The following is an 18,763-nucleotide window of genomic DNA, read 5'->3' on the forward strand; positions in this document are numbered from 1 at the left end:
CGTTACCAGGTTAAGAGAGTAACTTGTTCTTCGAGGGGATTGGGTCCTCCGACGTATTCCATATCTATGACAGACTCCCAAAGCAGTACCAACATATGGAGGAGGGAAAAGAATTTAGAATATAGAAATTTAGAATGCCCAATTAAATATCAGCGTAAAGGACAGCCTTTGCCGAAGGCCAGATCCTGCCCATTGATAGAATCTAGGGAGTAGTGTCTTACAAAAGTATGGACCAAAGCCCATGTGGATGCTTCACAGAGGTTATGAATAGGAACACCCCCTCTGCAGGGCAGTAGAGACAGCCATACCCCTTGTAGAATGGGCCCGTAAGTGGCAACATTCAGAAATTGCCAAGATAATCCATCTAAACAAAGTCTGCTTAGTTACAGCTTGTCCCAACCGCCTTCCAGCATAACCTATAAAGAGCTGATCGTCCACTCTGACCCGGGACATGCGTGAAATGTAGAAACTCAAAGCTCTCCTAGGATCCAACCTCTGGAGCCTCTCCTCTTCCTTACCAGGATGCGGAGGAGAATAAAATGCCAGAAGAATGACCTTCTGGCTTAAATGAAATTCCGACACCACTTCCGGAAGAAAAGAAGGACAAACCCTAAGGACAACCCTGTCCTTATGAAACACTGTGAAGGGTGGCTTAACAGAAAGTGCCTGCAACTCACTCACTCTGCGAGCGGAAGTAACCGCAACTAAAAATACAGTTTTAAGGGTTAACAGTCTCAAAGGACAAGAATGTAAAGGCTCAAATGGAACACCCATTAGGAATTTTATAACAAGGTTCAAATCCTAACCGGGCACCTGGAAAGGTGACGGTGGAAACACATTAGTGAGCCCTTTCGGAAACTGAGAAATTAAAGGAATTTTTAAATAAGAATACTCCTCAGACGAGCGCTTAAATATGGACAGCGCCGCCAGGTAACCTTTAATGGTACCTACTTGCAGGACCTCGTGGGCTAACGAAAGCAAAAAAGACAGAACCACAGGAATGTCACATAAAAAGGATCCACATTCTTAACCCTGCACTAGTCGCAGAACTTTCTCCAACGGCAACGGTACAGGGACTTTGTTGCAGGCCGTCTGGCTGAAAGCAACACCTTCATCACTTCTTCAGGGAGGTCCCAATCCTTATACCTCAACCTTTCAGAAGCCAAGCGTGAAGGTTGAGGGATCTGACCTCAGGATGGAGAACCTGACCCCACTCCCGTGAGAGCAGATCATCTCGGTTGGTAAGAATGCGTGGAGGGCAGATGGAGTACCACGCTCTCCGGGCCCATGCCGGAGCAATGAGGATCATCCGGGAACGGAACCTCTGTAACCTCTGCAGCACTTGCGGGATGACAGGGACTGGAGGAAATGCGTACAGCAGTGGGTTGGACCACTCCACCATGAACGCATCCCCTAAGGCTCCTCTTGGAGGAAATTCCCACGAGCAGAACCTTTCGCACTTCCAGTTGTCACTGGAGGTGAAGAGATCCACTTGAGGGGTCCCCCAAAGGGCGAAGATCTCCAGGAGAATCTCCTGAGCCAGCTCCCACTCGTGAGAGATCGCGCTCTGCCTGCTCAGAGTGTCCGCCGTCTCGTTTTCGTCTCCGGCCAGATGAACTGCCGAGAACGAAATTTCCTGCTGGATGGCCCAGAACCAGAGCTGCATCGCCTCCCTGCATGGAGAAAGTGACCCTGCCCCCGCCCCCTCCCTTTTTGTTGAGGTAGTGCATGGCCACTGTGTTTGTCAGAATCAGGACATTCTTTCCTTGCACAGTCAGCAAAAAAGCCTTCAGGGCAAGCCTGACGGCCCTCAGCTCCAACAGATTGATATGGAGTCTGGACTCTGACAGAGTCAAACGACCGCTGACAGTCAAGTCGTTGACATGAACTCCCCATCCATTCAGGGATTCGTCAATCACGATCACCACCTCCGGCCAGGGTAGCCAAAATGGAGCCCCTTCATCAGATTGCCTTCGACGGCCCACCACAGAATATCCTGGGCGACCGAGGGCGGCACCTGAACAGGGTCAGACATCCTGCCGGACGACTGCGACCACTATCTTGAAACCCCATTGCAGAGATCTCATCCGCAACTTGGCCTCTGGCACCAGAAGAATACAGGATGCCAGGAGGCTGAGCAACCTCAAGAACTCGAACGCCGGGAGACTCTGGGCATGTTGAAACTTGTGCACCATCTGCTGAATTTGATCAGCCCTCGCCTGGGAAGGGAAACACTGCCCCAGGGACGTGTCGAGCACTGCTCCGATGTACTGGAGCCGCTGTGTTGGCATCAAGTGGGACTTGTTTAAGTTGAGGGAGAAGCCCAGCTTGTGAAGGGAGTGACAGGGGACCGACAGATGATCCAGGACTTGCTTGGGAGAGCGCACCCTGATCAACCAATCGTCCAGGTAGGGGTAGACGTGAATCCCCCTTTCCTGAGATACGCTGCTCCCACCACCATGAGCTTGGTGAAAACCCTTGGGGCGGAGGTCAATCCGAACGGCAGGACCCGAAACTGAAAGTGCAAGTCGCCAACCGCGAACCTCAGGTACTTCTTGTGCTTGGGATGGATCGGAAAGTAAGCATCCTTGAGGTCGAGAGACACCAACCAGTCCTGAAGTTGAAGGGCCTGGAGGACTTGAGAGAGAGTAACCATCATGAACCTGTCCTTCCTGAGGAGCTTGTTCAAACCACGCAAGTCCATGATGGGTCTCAATCCTCCGTCTTTCTACGAAATAAAAAAATAAGGGGAATACCATCCCTTGTTCCTCTACGCTACAGGCACCAGTTCTATGGCACCTTTCTCAGCAGGTATTTTATTTCCTGTGCAAGGAGCGGATCCGGAGTCCTCAAAGAGAGATTCCCTGGTGGATTGTCATGAGGCCTCGGCCGGAAAGGAAGACAGTAGCCGTGGGCTATTATCTCCAGAACCCACACATCTGAAGTAATGGCACACTATTCTACAAGATGCTGCGCCAGCCTTCCCCCAACCGGCGAACCATGGGACATGGTCTCATGACTGAGCTGAAGCCGCTGCGGCATTGCCTGAGGGTAAAGAGGCAACTGCCCCAGTGGCCTTGGCACCTCGAGTATCTTTTTTTTCACCTCTGGTACTCCTACGGTAGCCACTTTGACTTGCAGCTCCTCTCGATCTACCAAAGGACGAGTAATATCAGAAGGAACCTCCCCTCCATTGATGTCCCCTAGGAGGAAAAGGCGGAGTTGGCGAACTGCAGCGCTCAACGACTTGGCTGCAGCTTTGGAGGTCTGCAACCTCTCAAGGCTCTCATCAGCCTTGCTGCCAAAAAGATGTTCACCATCAAAGGGCATGTTGAGAAGCCGGGTTTGTATATCAGGAGCAAACCCCGACTTCCGCAACCACTCAAATATGCGCATTACGGTGCTCACCACAATGGACCGGCTGATGCAATCTGCCATGTCCAGACCCGACTGAACGGATTCACACATGGCATCCTTGCCATCCTGAACAAGAGCAAGAAAGCCATCCTGTTCCTCCCCTTCGGGAATATGTTCAGCCGCCAAAGAGAGACAATTCCACAGAGTATGAGTGAAACGTGCTAAGGCACACATGGAGTTGGCTGCCTGTAAAGCCATTACCCTTTGAAGAAAACACTTTCTTCGCCCAGCCATCAAAACGTTTGTCGTCCCTATCAGGGGGGATGGTAGGGTACGATGCCTGTTTTGCCGGGGCCATAGCCGCCTGCACCACCAAACTCTCCGGAGTGGGGTGCGTAGTCAAGTAGCTGGGGTCGCTACTGGCTGGACGGTATTTTTTTCGGCAAAGACTTGCTCACTGCCAGGAGACTCTCCGGAGCAGTCCAAGCCGCTGCCACCCTTTTTTGCAAGGCCATATGGAATGGCAGTACCGGGTCAGTTGGAGGACCTTGGTCAAGGATATCCGTCAGGTCATCCTGCAGAAAATTCACTGGTGGCGCAGACCACCCCAAGTATTCCGTCACCCTCGACATAAGGCGCTGGTACGAGGACTCAACGTGCGTGCCAGGCTCAGGCCTACCGAACTCAACCTCCGGAGAGGTGTCCATACCACTGGGGTCGTGCAAGGACTGACGCAGGTCTTCTAGCTGGTTATGACCAGACAGGAGTTTGTCAGGAACCATACCTTCATCAGACCCTTCATCCACCTCAGAGATGTAATCCGTAGGCTGGAATAAATCCCTGGAAGAGGGCACAGAAAAAGGCTTGAATACAGGCCTTACTGACTTCTGCAGTGCCTTACTCAGAGTTTCCACCGGTCTCTGGGGGACCTCAGAAAAATCCTCCTCGATAGGAGTCGACTGAATAGGCGTCGACGTCGGCGGGGCGCGATGGCTCTGAGCATGTCCTTCGACAGCCTCGGCGCCTCTGGCTTCCTCGGAGGCAGAGCCTCGAGAGAGACCTTCGACGGTCTTGGAGCCGAAGGCGTCGACGTCTTCTTCGAAGACCTCACAGGCTCCGACGGTCTCGATGGCGTTGAGGACCGGGACAAGGAGCGGCCATGGCTAGAGCGATCCACCTTGTCCAACCGGGACCACAAAGGTTCCCGGTGATCGCGACGACCGCTCAAGCCCGAAGGTGTGCAAACAGTGTCTCTAGCACGTTCCCTGCAGGCGTCTTTCGACGGTGTGGATGGAACGGAGCCCTGTGACTGAAAAATTGCCATCATCTCCTTACGCAATGAATCCCATTCTGCAGGAGTGGAATGCTTGGTGGGACAAGCAACCTGCCGACGGGCAGAGTCCTCAGATGAGGACGGGGAAGGTGACCGATGACGGCGCTTCCGTGAGTGCCACGAAGAGGCAGAGGAATGCCGGGACCCGCTGCGGGACCGAGACCCCCTGCACTTATGCCGACGGTGCGGAGAGTCGCCCCTCGAATCGTCAGTCAAAAGCCCAGTGTATTTCAACTTCCGGGGCTTGGACACCTTACCGACAGAAAGCTTCTTCTTACGCTCCCGCAAGGCCTCGAAGTTAACGCCTGGCAATCGTCACAATCGTCCGTGGTGTGGTCCTCACCGAGGCACCAGAGGCAGATGTCGTGCGGGTCAGTCAGCGACATCTTGGAACCGCAGTCCCGACACTTCTTGAAACCCGGCCGCGGGGTAGAAGACGAAGACATCATGGAAATCTTCACAAACAAACTTGTTTGAAGAACCGAAAGAACAACTCAGAAGAATCGAGGCGCGCCGAGATCTCGGAAGCAAACACGTTTGCGGTAAAAATGGAACTGAGGCTACGGGCGTCGCGCGTCCTACTTATAACATCAGGTGACATCGGCGCGACGGAGGCCCTCGAGGACAGCGTATCAACTTCATTGCCGCAGGAAATTTTCCGAAGCAGCAGAGCTGTGGTGAATACCTGTCCTAGATATGGAATACGTCGGAGGACCCAATCCCCTCAAAAATACAATTTCTATGTAACTCTAAGTGAGAACAAAATGTATAATCCTATGTAACTTTTAAGCTTTCCTCCTTATGTAACCAGAAATGAATATCTGTAAGAGCGCCACAAAGCCTAAGGGCTGATGTGCGCTTTAAAAATATGAATAAATAAATGTTTATTTTTTTGAGATTTCAACCAGTTCTTGTATTTGTGTTTCCTTTTTCTTAAATAATTTGATTTTATTTGCGATGTTCAGTTTTTCAATTGTCTTAGATCTTTCTTTTTAAAGCCTTTTATGCAATGATATATTTTTATTAAAAATGTGTAAATGTATACATTTTGATTCCAGGAGTCCCTTTTTTATCTCTTTGAAAGCCATTAATATGCTATTGCATTCAACGGAGTCCAAATCATTTTTCTGAAACTGAAAATGTCCGGTTATTTTGTGTACATCGGCAGGTTTTATTCGCAATCGATTACAGCCTCCTTCGAGCTCTATGTTATGACTCGATTGCTTTTGTAGCCACGTAATTCCCCTTTTAAGTGTTATGATTAACGGATCATGACCACTAGAAGGGGTCTTTAAGACTTCCATTCGAGAGATCTCAATAAGCAGATTTCCAGATTCAAAACAGTAATCAAGAGTTGCTTTACTGTTTCCATCGGTCCATGTGGTAGCAGGGGGCATATCACCCTCAATATTTCCATTTACTAGGTATAAGTCTCTCAACACCATTTCTTCTAACCAATCGTCGCCTATATGCTTTTTTTTGTTGAGGTAATGGTTCATTTTGGGCACCATTGCTGTCGTTTCTTTCAAGCAGTTTGTATTCAAGTCGCCACATATGTACTTTAAGGTCTGGTTGTTCTACCAGATTTTTATCGAGGTCGTCTGTTGCGACTTCAATAAAGACGCCATTTTCTTTGGCATCCAGTTTCCAATAAAGATTGATTATCAAAAGGTTCTTCAATACCCTTCTGTTGTCAGTAATTCTGAGGTTAATCACTTGAATATAGAGATTTGGATTTGATATTTCTGCTACGCAGAAGTTTCGATTGTTTTTGATTAAGGTTAGAAGACCCGATGAGGGTCTACCTCCTAGCACTCCTCTCGCTGGATTGAGGTAAGCGGTATAGCCATCGAGTATCGGGGAATCCCTTAACCATGTGTTAGGCAGAATCCTGTGCAGTTCCTTTAGGGAGCACTGCAAAAAGATTAAGACTACAGGTGTTGGCAGTAAACCCAATTGGTAGCAGTCTGCACCACCCAGATTTACCTGGTAGCTGTGGCTGAGCAGTCAGACTTCCCTCAAGAAGAGTTAGGCAGTATACAGAGTATACACATTAGGTACAAAAATACAGTAGCACAAGCAAACACTGACCAGAGCTTTGGTATAAAAGTATATAATTATTTAAAAACACACTTGTAAAAATACACAGGCACTAATATGTCAAGCAAGTTCAAACACAGTCACTAGAAGTATATACACCTCCCTAATTAAATTATTCGACAAGTCTAAGTTAAGACACCACTTATTTGCAAAACAGAGGTGAGCACGTAACGTTAGATGGCACTCCAATTATTCAGTTAAAAATGGAGAGAAAAGACAGAGTATGGAAATATCACAATACCAACACTTTCATGAAACCACAGCAAGTCAAGAAAGGCAGGGTCTACTGTACAGCAAAAAGTTCATAGGCCAAGCCCACTCTTGGAGAGCAAGGCGGAAAGTGCCCAAGATCAAACAGTGGAAATGCACTTAAAGTCTTTGCAGAAAAGTCACAAAAGGAGTAGGAACAGTTCAGAAAAGCAAAGTTAGCAGGTCTGGGGCCAACCCAGTATAGAGGACAAGGATTTAGGGGACACCTTGAGCACTCTGTAGAAAGGGAGGCCAGGCAGGACACAGTACCTTAAATGGGAAGGAAGTGTCATGATCTCTGCTTCCAAAAGGTCAGGGTTTTCCCAACTCCCTTGGAAGCAGATCCATAACCCAGGTTCCGAGTGCCAACCAGTCCCAATTGGGACCTTTTGGACCCAGTCCTGGCGCCAGTGGCACCAGGCTCATAAATATGCCCAGTCCCAGCGCTGGAAGCGCCGGGCTCATAATGCTTGGGTGGACTTACCTGCAGCAGACCATGCTGCTTACTTGCCTGCCAGTTGAGCCTCTGATCCTCTTCTGTTTGGAACTACTTTTCCTGTTGGGTGGGGCAGGAGCCACTCCCTAGATTCAGAACACTGGAACTCTTCTGGAAAGCAGGAACTCTTTTCTTACCTAGGCGTGGCTGTGGAAGGAGACACCTAAGCACTACAGGAGGCTATTTAAACCACACCCGATGGATGAATCTTGCTTTGCGTTATTCTGCATCCTCTGCAGCAGAACGCTCATCGTGTCTTCTGCATCTGATCCTGGGCCTAAGGAAAAAGGCTTACCATCCTAAATCCAGTCTTCAGCAACACCTATAAAGACAAAAAGAACAGGTTAGCATTACGGTCTTCAGTGACAGCTCTTCACTTACCTGGTCCATCGGCTGTCACCAACGCCTCGCGCTGCATTCCGGCATCTGAAAGACAAAGGCTTACCTACTCTTCGTGCGCTCCGGAGGTCTTCACACTGCATTCCTGCATCTGAAAGACAAAAGCTTACCAACTCTTCGCACGCTCCGGAGGCCTTCGGCGCTGCATCCCGCATCTGAAAGACAAAACAAGGTGCGTTTAAAGACATTGGGGAACTTTAATACTCACGTGCCATTACTCCTTTCCACATCTAACCCAGTGGGTATTCCGGCACCCTGCAGCCGCTCCGAACTTGTACCTGCAAAATAAAAAGACAGTTAGAGCGCATCGTGAAGCAGGCAACAAGCGCTTACTTACGTGCTTCCAGGCGCTTCTATTCATCACACGGGCTCCATCTTCAACTCACTTCAGCCCGTCATCCGCCATCGCCGGAACCCTGCAAAACAAGAGACATCATTACTAAAGACTTTAAAGACATTAGAATTACTCGAAACTTACCGTTCGTGCAGTAAACGACGGACAGCAGTCCTCTGAAGTCAAGAGGCCTGCTCCCCTTATCCAGTGAAGAAACTGGTTACAGCACCCTGCCCCGAGGCAGATGGAGAGCACGGCGTTCACTTACCTAAGGTGAGAGCGATAACCTTTGGGGTTCTACAGGAGAAGAGAAAGGGAAGAAGAGAGAGACATTCAATAACCCAGTTCCTTAATCCCATATTTTCTATCTGCGGACATCTTACCCTTCGAGTCAGACATACAGTGCACAGAGGTCCAGCCCAAAGAGCCAGCCGTGTGTTACACATCACCTTTGAAGATACGGTATACGCCCAGTCAAGACCGGCGCCTCTACGGGAATCAGGTGAGCGTTACAGAACGCAAAGCCTACCACAAAACTCCCGTCCAGGCGCTATGGAAACCTCGGATACCGACCAGCTAGCCCAGTTACTTGGGGAACTAAGGGCAGAAGTGCATGCAGCCCGTCAGGAAACGAACGCTCTAAGAAGGGAACCGATTATTTCCAAGGAGCGAACAGATGATCTCGCTAGACAATTGCTACAGTCACAAGCCGGACAGACCCCGTTACCCGCATCTGGTGGGGGAAATCTTCCTTCTACATCCTCTATGAATCCAGTGCAGATCAACCTACCTGGGAATGTACCTCTGGCTCCGCCCGAACGATTTTCTGGTGACCCAAAGAGGTTTGCAGTATTTATCAATCAGTGCCGGTTGCATTTCTTATGCCGGCCAGCAGCCTTTCCAACTGATCAAGCTAAAGTAGCTTTCGTACCTTAGTGGCAATGCGGCAGACTGGTCGATCCCTCTAGTAAATCAAGATGATCCGGTCCTCCATGATTTTCAAGCTTTTCAGCTCAGTATGGAAAAACTGTTCGCAAGACATTCACAGGGGCAGGCCTTGGACAATGAGCTTCTTTCGTTGCGACAAGGTAATCAAGACCTTTTGGCTTATATTGCGTCTTTCAACAGACTGATAGTGGAAACTCAATGGCCTGAGGACAAAAGGATTACGCTGTTTTATAGAGGTCTACGTGGAGAGCTCAAAGATGTGTTAGCCCAAGTAGTGAATCCCCCACAAGATTGTTCGGACTATATAGACTTAGTCGTTCAAATAGATCACAGACTGCAGAACAGGAAGGTCGATCGTTCCAAGTTTGATGCTCGAGTATTTTCCAAACCGCCAACTCCTTCCAAAGGAGTAGACTCCGGGGAACCCATGCAAATAGGGGGTCTGAAAGGTCCTCTAACACAAAAGGAGCGGGAAAGGAGAAAACAGTTGCAATTATGCCTCTATTGCGGAAACTCAGGGCACTTTCTTCGAGACTGTCCGGTGAAACCTGCCAAGAAGGCAGTAGGAGCTGCAGTTACCAAAGTTACAAACTCTGAGCAGGGAAACGACCTCGCCCGACAAGAATAGAGGTCCTCTTGCCGAGCGTGAAAACCAGTTCCGTGACCTCGCATTTCGTGATACCTATGGTCCTCATTAGCCCTGATAATCCGGATCGATTACATGCAATTGAAGCTTACGTCGACAGCGGTGCCATCGGCAATTATGTGGATCATGAAATGGTTTTGAGGATGAATCTAACTCTTTGTCCCAAGGCTGTAAAGGACGTCATTACTACAGTGGATGGTACGGAGATAGCCTCCGGGCCAGTAACGCATACCACTCAAGAGGTGACGCTAGTAAGTCAAGATGGACACCATGAGAAGATCGTGTTCGATGTGATCAAGGCCCCTCAGTTTCAGATTATTCTAGGAATACCTTGGTTAGAGAAACACAATCCTCTGATCGATTGGCGAGCAAGAACGGTCCAGTTTCCAGAATGTGTCTCTACTTGTCACCCTCCACCTGGTGTTGCACTGGCAGCAATTTCTTCAGAGACTCCCCAGTTACCTCCTGAATACCTAGAATACCAAGATGTTTTCCGGAAGGATCAGGCTAACTCTCTACCTCCTCATAGGTCTTATGACTGCCAGATAGACCTGATACCTGGATCTACTCCTCCTTGTAGTAGAATTTATGCCCTCACCGAGCCTGAGAACCTTCACCTTCGACAATACCTGGATCAATACCTGGCAAATGGGTTTATTCGTCCTTCCAAGTCCCCTGCTTCTTCAGCTTTGTTCTTCGTTCCAAAAAAGGAAGGAGACCTTAGAACTTGTATAGATTATCGCTCCCTGAACCAGATCACCGTTAAGAATAGATATCCGTTACCTTTGATCCCTGAACTCCTGGACCAAGTCAGAAAAGCATGCATATATACAAAGCTGGATCTTAGAGGAGCTTACCACTTGGTACGAGTAAAAGAGGGCGATGAATGGAAGACGGCCTTCCGCACCAAGTATGGGCTATTTGAATATCAGGTCATGCCCTTCGGACTTTGCAATGCCCCAGCCGCCTTTCAATATTTTATGAACGATGTCCTCAGAGGTCATAGATGTGTGTGTTGTTGTTTACATTGACGACATCCTCGTTTATTCTTCATCGGAATCTGAACATCGGAAACACGTGAAAATGGTCCTCGAAAGATTGCGTCAACACAAACTTTTCGCGAAGTTGGAAAAATGTGTTTTCAACGTGACTGAAGTTGAATTCTTGGGATTCATATCACCTGGCGGAGTGCGTATGGATTCAAAGAAGGTCGATGCAGTTCTCAAATGGCCATCACCATCCTCCGTAAAAGGTGTGCAAAGCATGTTAGGCTTCGCTAACTTTTACCGCAGGTTCATCCCCGAATTCTCTCGAATAGTCCAGCCCATCACTGCCTTGTTAAAGAAAAACAAACTGTTAGGCAGAAACCTGTGCAGTTCCCTCTGGGACCACTGCAAAAGATTTAAGTCTACAGGTGTTGGCAGTAAACCCACTTGGTAGCAGTCTGTACCACACAGATTCACTGTGGTAGCTGTGGCTGAGCAGTCAGACTTCCCTCAAGAAGAGTTAGGCAGTATACAGAGGATACATATTAGGTACAGAGGCACAGTAGTACAAGCAAACACTGACCAGAGCTAGGTGTAAAAGTATAAACTTATTTATTAAAGGTACACTCATAAATTACACTAGCACATTAGAAAAGATAAGAAAGTCAAACACAGTTACTATTACTCATATGTACATCCCTAATCGTTTGTTGGACAATTCTAAGTTAACACCACTTATTTCCAACCAGAGGTGAGCGCTTAACGTTAGATGGTACTCCAACAAGTATTACCAAAAGGGAGGGAAAAGGCAAAAATAAAGAGAGCAGTAAGGTAAAACGCTTTTCACATAAGGTTAGCAAAGACAGTCAATAGTGGAACAAGGGGAATTAGTTCGGGGCCCGCGTTAGAGGGAGCCAGGCGAAAATGTGCCCAAGATCACACAATGTCACAAGTCTTTGCAGGTGAGTAGAAAACAGTTTTACTATGGTTCTGAAAAGTTTAGTTAGGGTGTCCCAGACCTACCCAGGTTCGAGAGCCGAGGGCTAAATCTACCCCGTACAATCGGTGGCAAGGGAGGTCGGGCGGAACACAGTACCTTTAAAAGTGGAAAGGATCCTCCAGCGGTGGTAGTCGTTCCTGGTAGTGGGTGCAAGTCGCGGCGTCGTCCCGAGGAAGAGGTGATCTCGACGGGGAGGAAGGCTACAGGTCGTTGCACTACCAGGGATGAGGCCAGCCGTGGAGTTCTCCAGTCACAAAGGATTTTTACCCCTCTTTCGCGGTGGAGGTAAAAAGTGGTATCCCGGTTGCCGGGGTGCTTGGCACAGGCAAGGCGGCCACGAGATGCTTCGGGACGGCGAAAAGAAGGCAGCAACTGGTTGTCCCCACCAGTTAAGGGAAGAAGACTCTCCGGCGGGAGATCTCCTCTGTCGTCGGGAAAAGTGGTGAGACGATTCTGCAGGGCTTCACCGGTGGTGTCGTCTTGGCAGGTCGGCTCAGCTTCTCCCTCTTCGGCTTCTTAGGTCCTGTGGCGACTTCTGAAGAACCAGTCCCAAAAACCCTGCTTTTATGCAGCAAACCCCCATTCATACAGCCTAGCTGTCACTCAAACATGCTAAGTGGTGAGCGGGGTGGCTCACCACTTGGGCCAATCACACTAGAGTGCGACCTGAGTTGGCAAGGCAACTCGGTCCAGGGTGCCTAAACCCCCTCCCACACCCCCTGTGGTACCCCGACAGAATGGCACCACTTTGGAGGGCTTCTGTGCAGAAGCCCGCCAAAAGTGGAACAAAGCCTCGACTCGGGTTCAGGGTTACTGAAGTGAACCTAGACGCCATTTTGGCGGCGAGTTCCGGCAAAAAATCCCAACCGGTGAATTTATATTAATTAAATAAACCGGCGGTATCTTTAACATTGCACCAAAAAGTGGTGCATCAAAAACCAATGGGAAATCCCATTGGGAAACATTCCGGTGGAATATTTCCGTGGTATCCACTGCCACCAGCCAGAACTCGGCGAGGGGGGACGGGACAGTACCCCCTCGACAACAGACCCAGGGGCAATCTAATTGCCCCTACCAGTACTTCCACAGTAAGATGGTTTGTACTGGTTAAGTTCCTAAGTTAAGACTAGTAAAGTCAATGGTAACTTTACTGACCCAGGGAGACAGTAGTCAGTCCCAGGGTGTGGAGTCTATGTTTGGGGGTCTCTAAGACACCCCTGTGCTACTGCACTGAGGGTGCTGTGTAACACACATTCAAAAACCAATGATGGCCTATGGGGAAAATTACCCCCTAGCCCATAAGCACATAACAAGTCACAGAGAACACTCTCAAGTCATGTCCAAGAGTGAGGGTACAAGAGTCTCACTCTTGGCAGGAGAAAAAAAATAAACCCCACAAATCCAGCAAAGCTGCTGGGGGACTCACTAGGTTAGGAAATTCAGCCTAAACAGAGAATTCTTCCTAACACAAACGTTTTGAATGGTCTACCGAGGCGGAACAAGCTTTCCAGGATTTGAAGACTAAATTTATCTCTGCACCAATCTTAAAACACCCTCGCCCCGAACTCCCCTACATCGTGGAAACTGATGCTTCAAGCCTTGCCATGGGGGCAGTTCTATCACAAAAGGACCCGGTAACCAATCAGTTGCATCCCGTGGCATTTTGGTCCCGCAAATTCTCGCCTCCTGAAATCAATTACACGATTACTGACAAGGAACTTCTGGCTATCAAGTCTGCCTTTAAGGCTTGGCGGCATTATCTGCAGGGGGCCCGACACACCGTTACTGTGATTACGGATCACCAAAACCTGCAATATTCGAAAACCGCAAAAGCCCAATCCTCTAGACAACTCCGTTGGGCATTATTCTTTGCTGAGTTTGACTTCATAATTACCTATCGACCTGGTACAAAGAACGGTAAAGCTGATGCCCTTTCTCGGATGGGAGTGGAAGAACACTTGATCAACCCTAAACCTGTAACAATCATTCCCGAACAAAGAATTCTGGGTGTAATCGCCACAGAATCCATAGAGGAAGTTAAGGATAAAGCCAGGCAACTTGTAACTCCAGCAGACATACAGAATTGGCATCTGCAGGGAAAGGACTTTGCAGTAAAGGACAACTCATTGTATTTCCAAGAACGATTATACCTACCCAGCACAGATTTACAGAAAAAAGTAATCTCTCGTTATCACGATTCTTTAATGGAAGGACATCCCGGTATGGCCAAGACCTCAGAAAAGATCAAGCGCTACTTCTGGTGGCCGTCTTGGAAAAAAGATATCAGAGACTTTATAATGTCCTGTGGAGTATGCGCCCAAAACAAGAGTCAAAAGGAAAGACCAGCAGGCCTCTTACGCCCTATTGACATCCCACCTCGCCCTTGGCATACGCTTTCTATGGACTTCATCACCGATCTACCTCCATGCTCCGGATACAATACGATTCTAGTAATCGTGGACTTATTCTCCAAGATGGCGCATTTTATTCCGCTCAAAGGCTTGCCAACAGCAGCAACTCTGGCCCAAGAATTTCTCGAAAACATCGTCCGACTGCACGGTTTTCCTTCGGTTCTAATTTCGGATCGAGGTAGTCAATTTATTTCTCATTTTTGGCGAAGTTGCTGTCGGTCGGCTCAAATTGATGTGAGACTATCGACCAGTCACCACCCTCAGACCGACGGACAAACCGAGAGGACCAATCAAACTCTGGAACAGTATTTACGCTGCATGCTGCAACAAACTGAAAAAACTTGGAAAGACATCCTTTGGATAGCCGAATATGCCTACAATAACTCTGTCCATTCGGGAACTGGGAAAACCCCGTTTTTTCTTTTGTACGGCAGTCACCCTCGAACCTCGGAGTTGGATCCCCTCCAAGATCTTGAAACACCAGCAGTAGACTACCTGCAGTCTACAATCACCCAAGCCTTTAAGGAAGCTGTTTCTCACCTTAAAAGGGCTAAAGAACAATACAAGAAAGGAGCAGATCAACATCGGAAGGAAGCCCCTCAATATCAAGTAGGGGATCAAGTCTGGTTATCCACCAAATATCTACCTCTAAAAGGGCCACGCACATTCAACCCAAGATACCTTGGTCCCTATTCCATAACTACCATAGTAAACCCAGTAGCGGTCAAGTTGGACTTGCCCCCGCACATGAAGATACATCCGGTCTTCCACGTCTCTCTATTAAAACCCGTGCAACCTCAAACCCGACTAACTAAATCTCCAAAACCTATCCTAGTTGATGGAGAACTCGAGTTTGAAGTCAAAAGCATTCTGGACTCCAAGATCTCCAAATCTAAACTATTTTACCTAATTGACTGGAAAGGCTACGGCCCCCAAGAGAGAAATACTCACGTGCCATTACTCCTTTCCACATCTAACCCAGCGGGTATTCCGGCACCCTGCAGCCGCTCCGAAATTGTACCTGCAAAATAAAAAGACAGTTAGAGCGCATCGTGAAGCAGGCAACAAGCGCTTACTTATGTGCTTCCAGGCGCTTCTATTCATCACACGGGCTCCATCTTCAACTCACTTCAGCCCGTCATCCGCCATCGCCGGAACCCTGCAAAACAAGAGACATCATTACTAAAGACTTTAAAGACATTAGAATTACTCAAAACTTACCGTTCGTGCAGTAAACGACGGACAGCAGTCCTCTGAAGTCAAGAGGCCTGCTCCCCTTATCCAGTGAAGAAACTGGTTACAGCACCCTGCCCCGAGGCAGATGGAGAGCACGGCGTTCACTTACCTAAGGTGAGAGCGTTAACCTTTGGGGTTCTACAGGAGAAGAGAAAGGGAAGAAGAGAGAGACATTCAATAACCCAGTTCCTTAATCCCATATTTTCTATCTGCAGACATCTTACCCTTCGAGTCAGACATACAGTGCACAGAGGTCCAGCCCAAAGAGCCAGCCGTGTGTTACACATCACCTTTGAAGATACGGTATACGCCCAGTCAAGACCGGCGCCTCTACGGGAATCAGGTGAGCGTTACAGGAAGCTCCAGCTGGGGCAGTTGTTTCTGGCAGTGGATGCAGCTCGGTGTTCCAGTCAGAGGAAGGGAGGATCTCGTCGTAGAGGAAGTTGTTGCACTGCCCAGGGATGAAACCAGCCGCGGAGTTCCCGATTAAAAGGTGCAGTCCTTTTATTCGCGGTCAAAAGTGGTGAGCTTGGCTATACGGCCGCCGGGGTGCTTGGCACGGGCAATTCGACCAAGGTACGCTTCTGGGAGCGAAAGAAGGCGAACTGGTTGTTCCTACCAGCTCAAAGGGGGACAGACTCTCCAGATGAAGATCTTCCCTGTCGTTGTAAAGTGGTGAGTTTGTGCAGCAGGGCTTCACCGGTGGTGTCGTCGGGTTGCAGATGGCTCAGCTTCTTCCTCGTCGGATTCTTAGGTCCTGTGGCGACTTCTGAAGTTCCAGTCCCCAAAGCCCTGCTTTTATGCAGAAAACCCCCCATTCATCAGCCTAGCTGTCAATCAAACATGCTAAGTGGTGAACCGGGCGGCTCACCACTGGGCCAATCATACAAGAGTGTGACTTGAGTTGCCATGGCAACTCAGTCCAGGGTGCCTATTCCCCCTCCCACACATCCTGTAGACCTAGACAGAGTGGCACCACTTTTGGAGGCTTCTGTGCAGAAGCCCGCCAAAAGTGGAACAAAGGGCTCGACTTGGGTTAGGGTTTCAGAGGCGAACAAAAAACGCCATTTTAAAACCAAGTCCTGGCAAAAAGACCCAACCGGGGAATTAATATGAAATAAATAACCCAGCGGTATCTTTAACATTGCACCAAAAAGCGGTGCGTTTAAAATCAATGGGAAAATCCCATAGGAAATATTCCGGTGGAATATTTTTCGTGGCATCCACTGCCACCAGCCAGAAACTTGACAAGGGGGTACGGGGCAGTGCCCCCTTGGAAACAGACCCAGGGGCAATCGAATTAGCCCTACCAGTACTTCCACAATATGATGGTTTGTACTGGTTCTGTTGACAATTTAAGACTAGTAAAGCCAATGGTGACTTTACATGCCCTGGGAGACAGTAGTCAGTCCCAGGGTATGGAGTCTATGTTTGGGGGTCACTGTGACACCCTGTGTTACTGCACTGAGGGTGCTGTGTAACACCCATACCAAAAACACATGATGCCCTACGGAGTAAAAAAAAAACATAGCCCATAAAACACATGCATAGTCAAAGGACACTCAAATCATGCCTAAGAGTGGGAGAAAGAGACTCACTTAGCAGGAGAAAAAAATAAACCCCAAAAAATCCAGCAAAGCTGCTGGGGGCTCAGTAGGTTTGGGAAATTAGCCTTTATGGAGAATTCTCCCTAACACCATGTCTCTTGGAGACAAATCACGTCTAAATCATGAAAGATGAGAAGCATCTCATTTAACAGATGGCCATAACCAAGAGTATTCCAACATCCAAGTTTACAATGTTCATGCTGGATTCCCTTCTGGCTGTATTTCTGAGGATTTGTTACAAGTGATCTTGCTAGCCAGTCCCAAGACGACTTTATGTCCTTTTCGTGTTCACATGAAGCCACATCTGATTGGTCATTTTTAGACAATTTGCATTAGATCAATGTCTGTTTTGGAAACATTTCTTTTGTTTAGCTTGACTACAGACTAGCACATTCACTCAATGTTCATAGCATGACAATACATCCATAGTAAATACAACAGAACACTTGAAAGCACATGAGAACTATCTTTTGTAAAATAATGCTAGGTGTGCCTTTTAAAATGTGGAACAGAAAATGCAGGCAAGGCAATCAAAGCCACATGGGCAGAGACTGGATGTACTGAGGCGGTTGAAGTATTTCAATTAACACTTTAATACTCACAGATATTTTGTCTTCATTGTCCAAAAGCATATCCACCGCCTTCTGCAGAAAGTAAGAGAACTTTAGATACTGCAAATAGGTCACTAATAATAGTGCAGCATGCTTAAGACTGTCGACTAATTTAAAGCATGTTTAAATGAGCTACAAATTAACACAATTCTGCTTTTTCCCTGCAATGACTGTCAATTTTCTTCAGATGGCGGAATTAGCTTTGCAATTAAAATATAGGAATCTGATAATGGTTGTGCAATGTTAACATTAAATACTGTGGCAAACTAGAAGAAGGAGCCAGACTCTAGGTTAAAATTTCAAAGGTTTTATTTTTAACTAAAAAGGAAAATGCCTATCTGTCCCGATTGCTAAAATGGATTTCGCCTGCCTACAAACTAAATTAAGGGTGCTCATCAATACCAAAAAGTAGTCCTCAATCCAAATCCTATTCACTATCTGGACCTGCCACTTTAGAAAAAAAAACACAAAATTAGCGGGAGCCGTAGCCTCAGAGTTCTTGCTTCGTCTGGTCAATGTTAGCTGATCTCTCACAAAGTACTGGTCGTAGTTCTTAATGGTTTGCAAAAGAAACGTCTTCAAGTCTCTTTAAGTTCCTCACAGAAAAAGTCTTTACATAAACCAAATGTCTCAAGTTCTCGAAGGGGAGGGGTTATACCCTTAGTCCGTTTCCACTAACTTGGAACTTTATTGTGCCTTGTATAGACTGATTGAACCCTTCAGGTTCCCTTCTTGTAACAAAGTCCATATCTTTAGGGATCTACAGGCCTTCAGGTCCTCTGGGTTACTTATTTCTCTCTCTTTGTTTAATTCTACTCACCTCCCTCCCCCCTGGGAATCACTGATACCCTTTCTGCTTTCACGTGTGCTCCAGCGGGGTGACGTCTCTGCCGTTCTCTTTGTCCTGCCTGTCTGGGCAGTTTTGGTGATCCCCGCACCAAGAGCAGAAGATTCATTCCTGCTGTGTCCCCTGGCTTCGGTGCCGGTTTGCGGTTCCCAGGCCCACAACAATTGCAGCATGGTCACACCTCCACGTAAGATGGTTCTTCC

General features: G+C 48.0%; 1 protein-coding gene across 2 annotated transcripts in view; it reads right to left on the minus strand.

Annotated features, from left to right (window-relative positions):
* VPS41 (VPS41 subunit of HOPS complex) overlaps positions 1–18,763 on the minus strand; it is a 1,668,740-nt gene that overhangs the window by 389,001 nt on the left and 1,260,976 nt on the right. For both annotated transcript variants that reach the window (XM_069613279.1, XM_069613280.1), the window contains one exon: positions 17,705–17,746. In XM_069613279.1, coding sequence (XP_069469380.1) covers positions 17,705–17,746 — 42 coding nt within the window. The remainder of the gene's footprint in view (positions 1–17,704; positions 17,747–18,763) is intronic.

Source organism: Ambystoma mexicanum, chromosome 5p, assembly GCF_040938575.1.
Source record: "Ambystoma mexicanum isolate Mex_15411 chromosome 5p, UKY_AmexF1_1, whole genome shotgun sequence".
Classification (NCBI taxonomy): Eukaryota; Metazoa; Chordata; class Amphibia; order Caudata; family Ambystomatidae; genus Ambystoma; species Ambystoma mexicanum.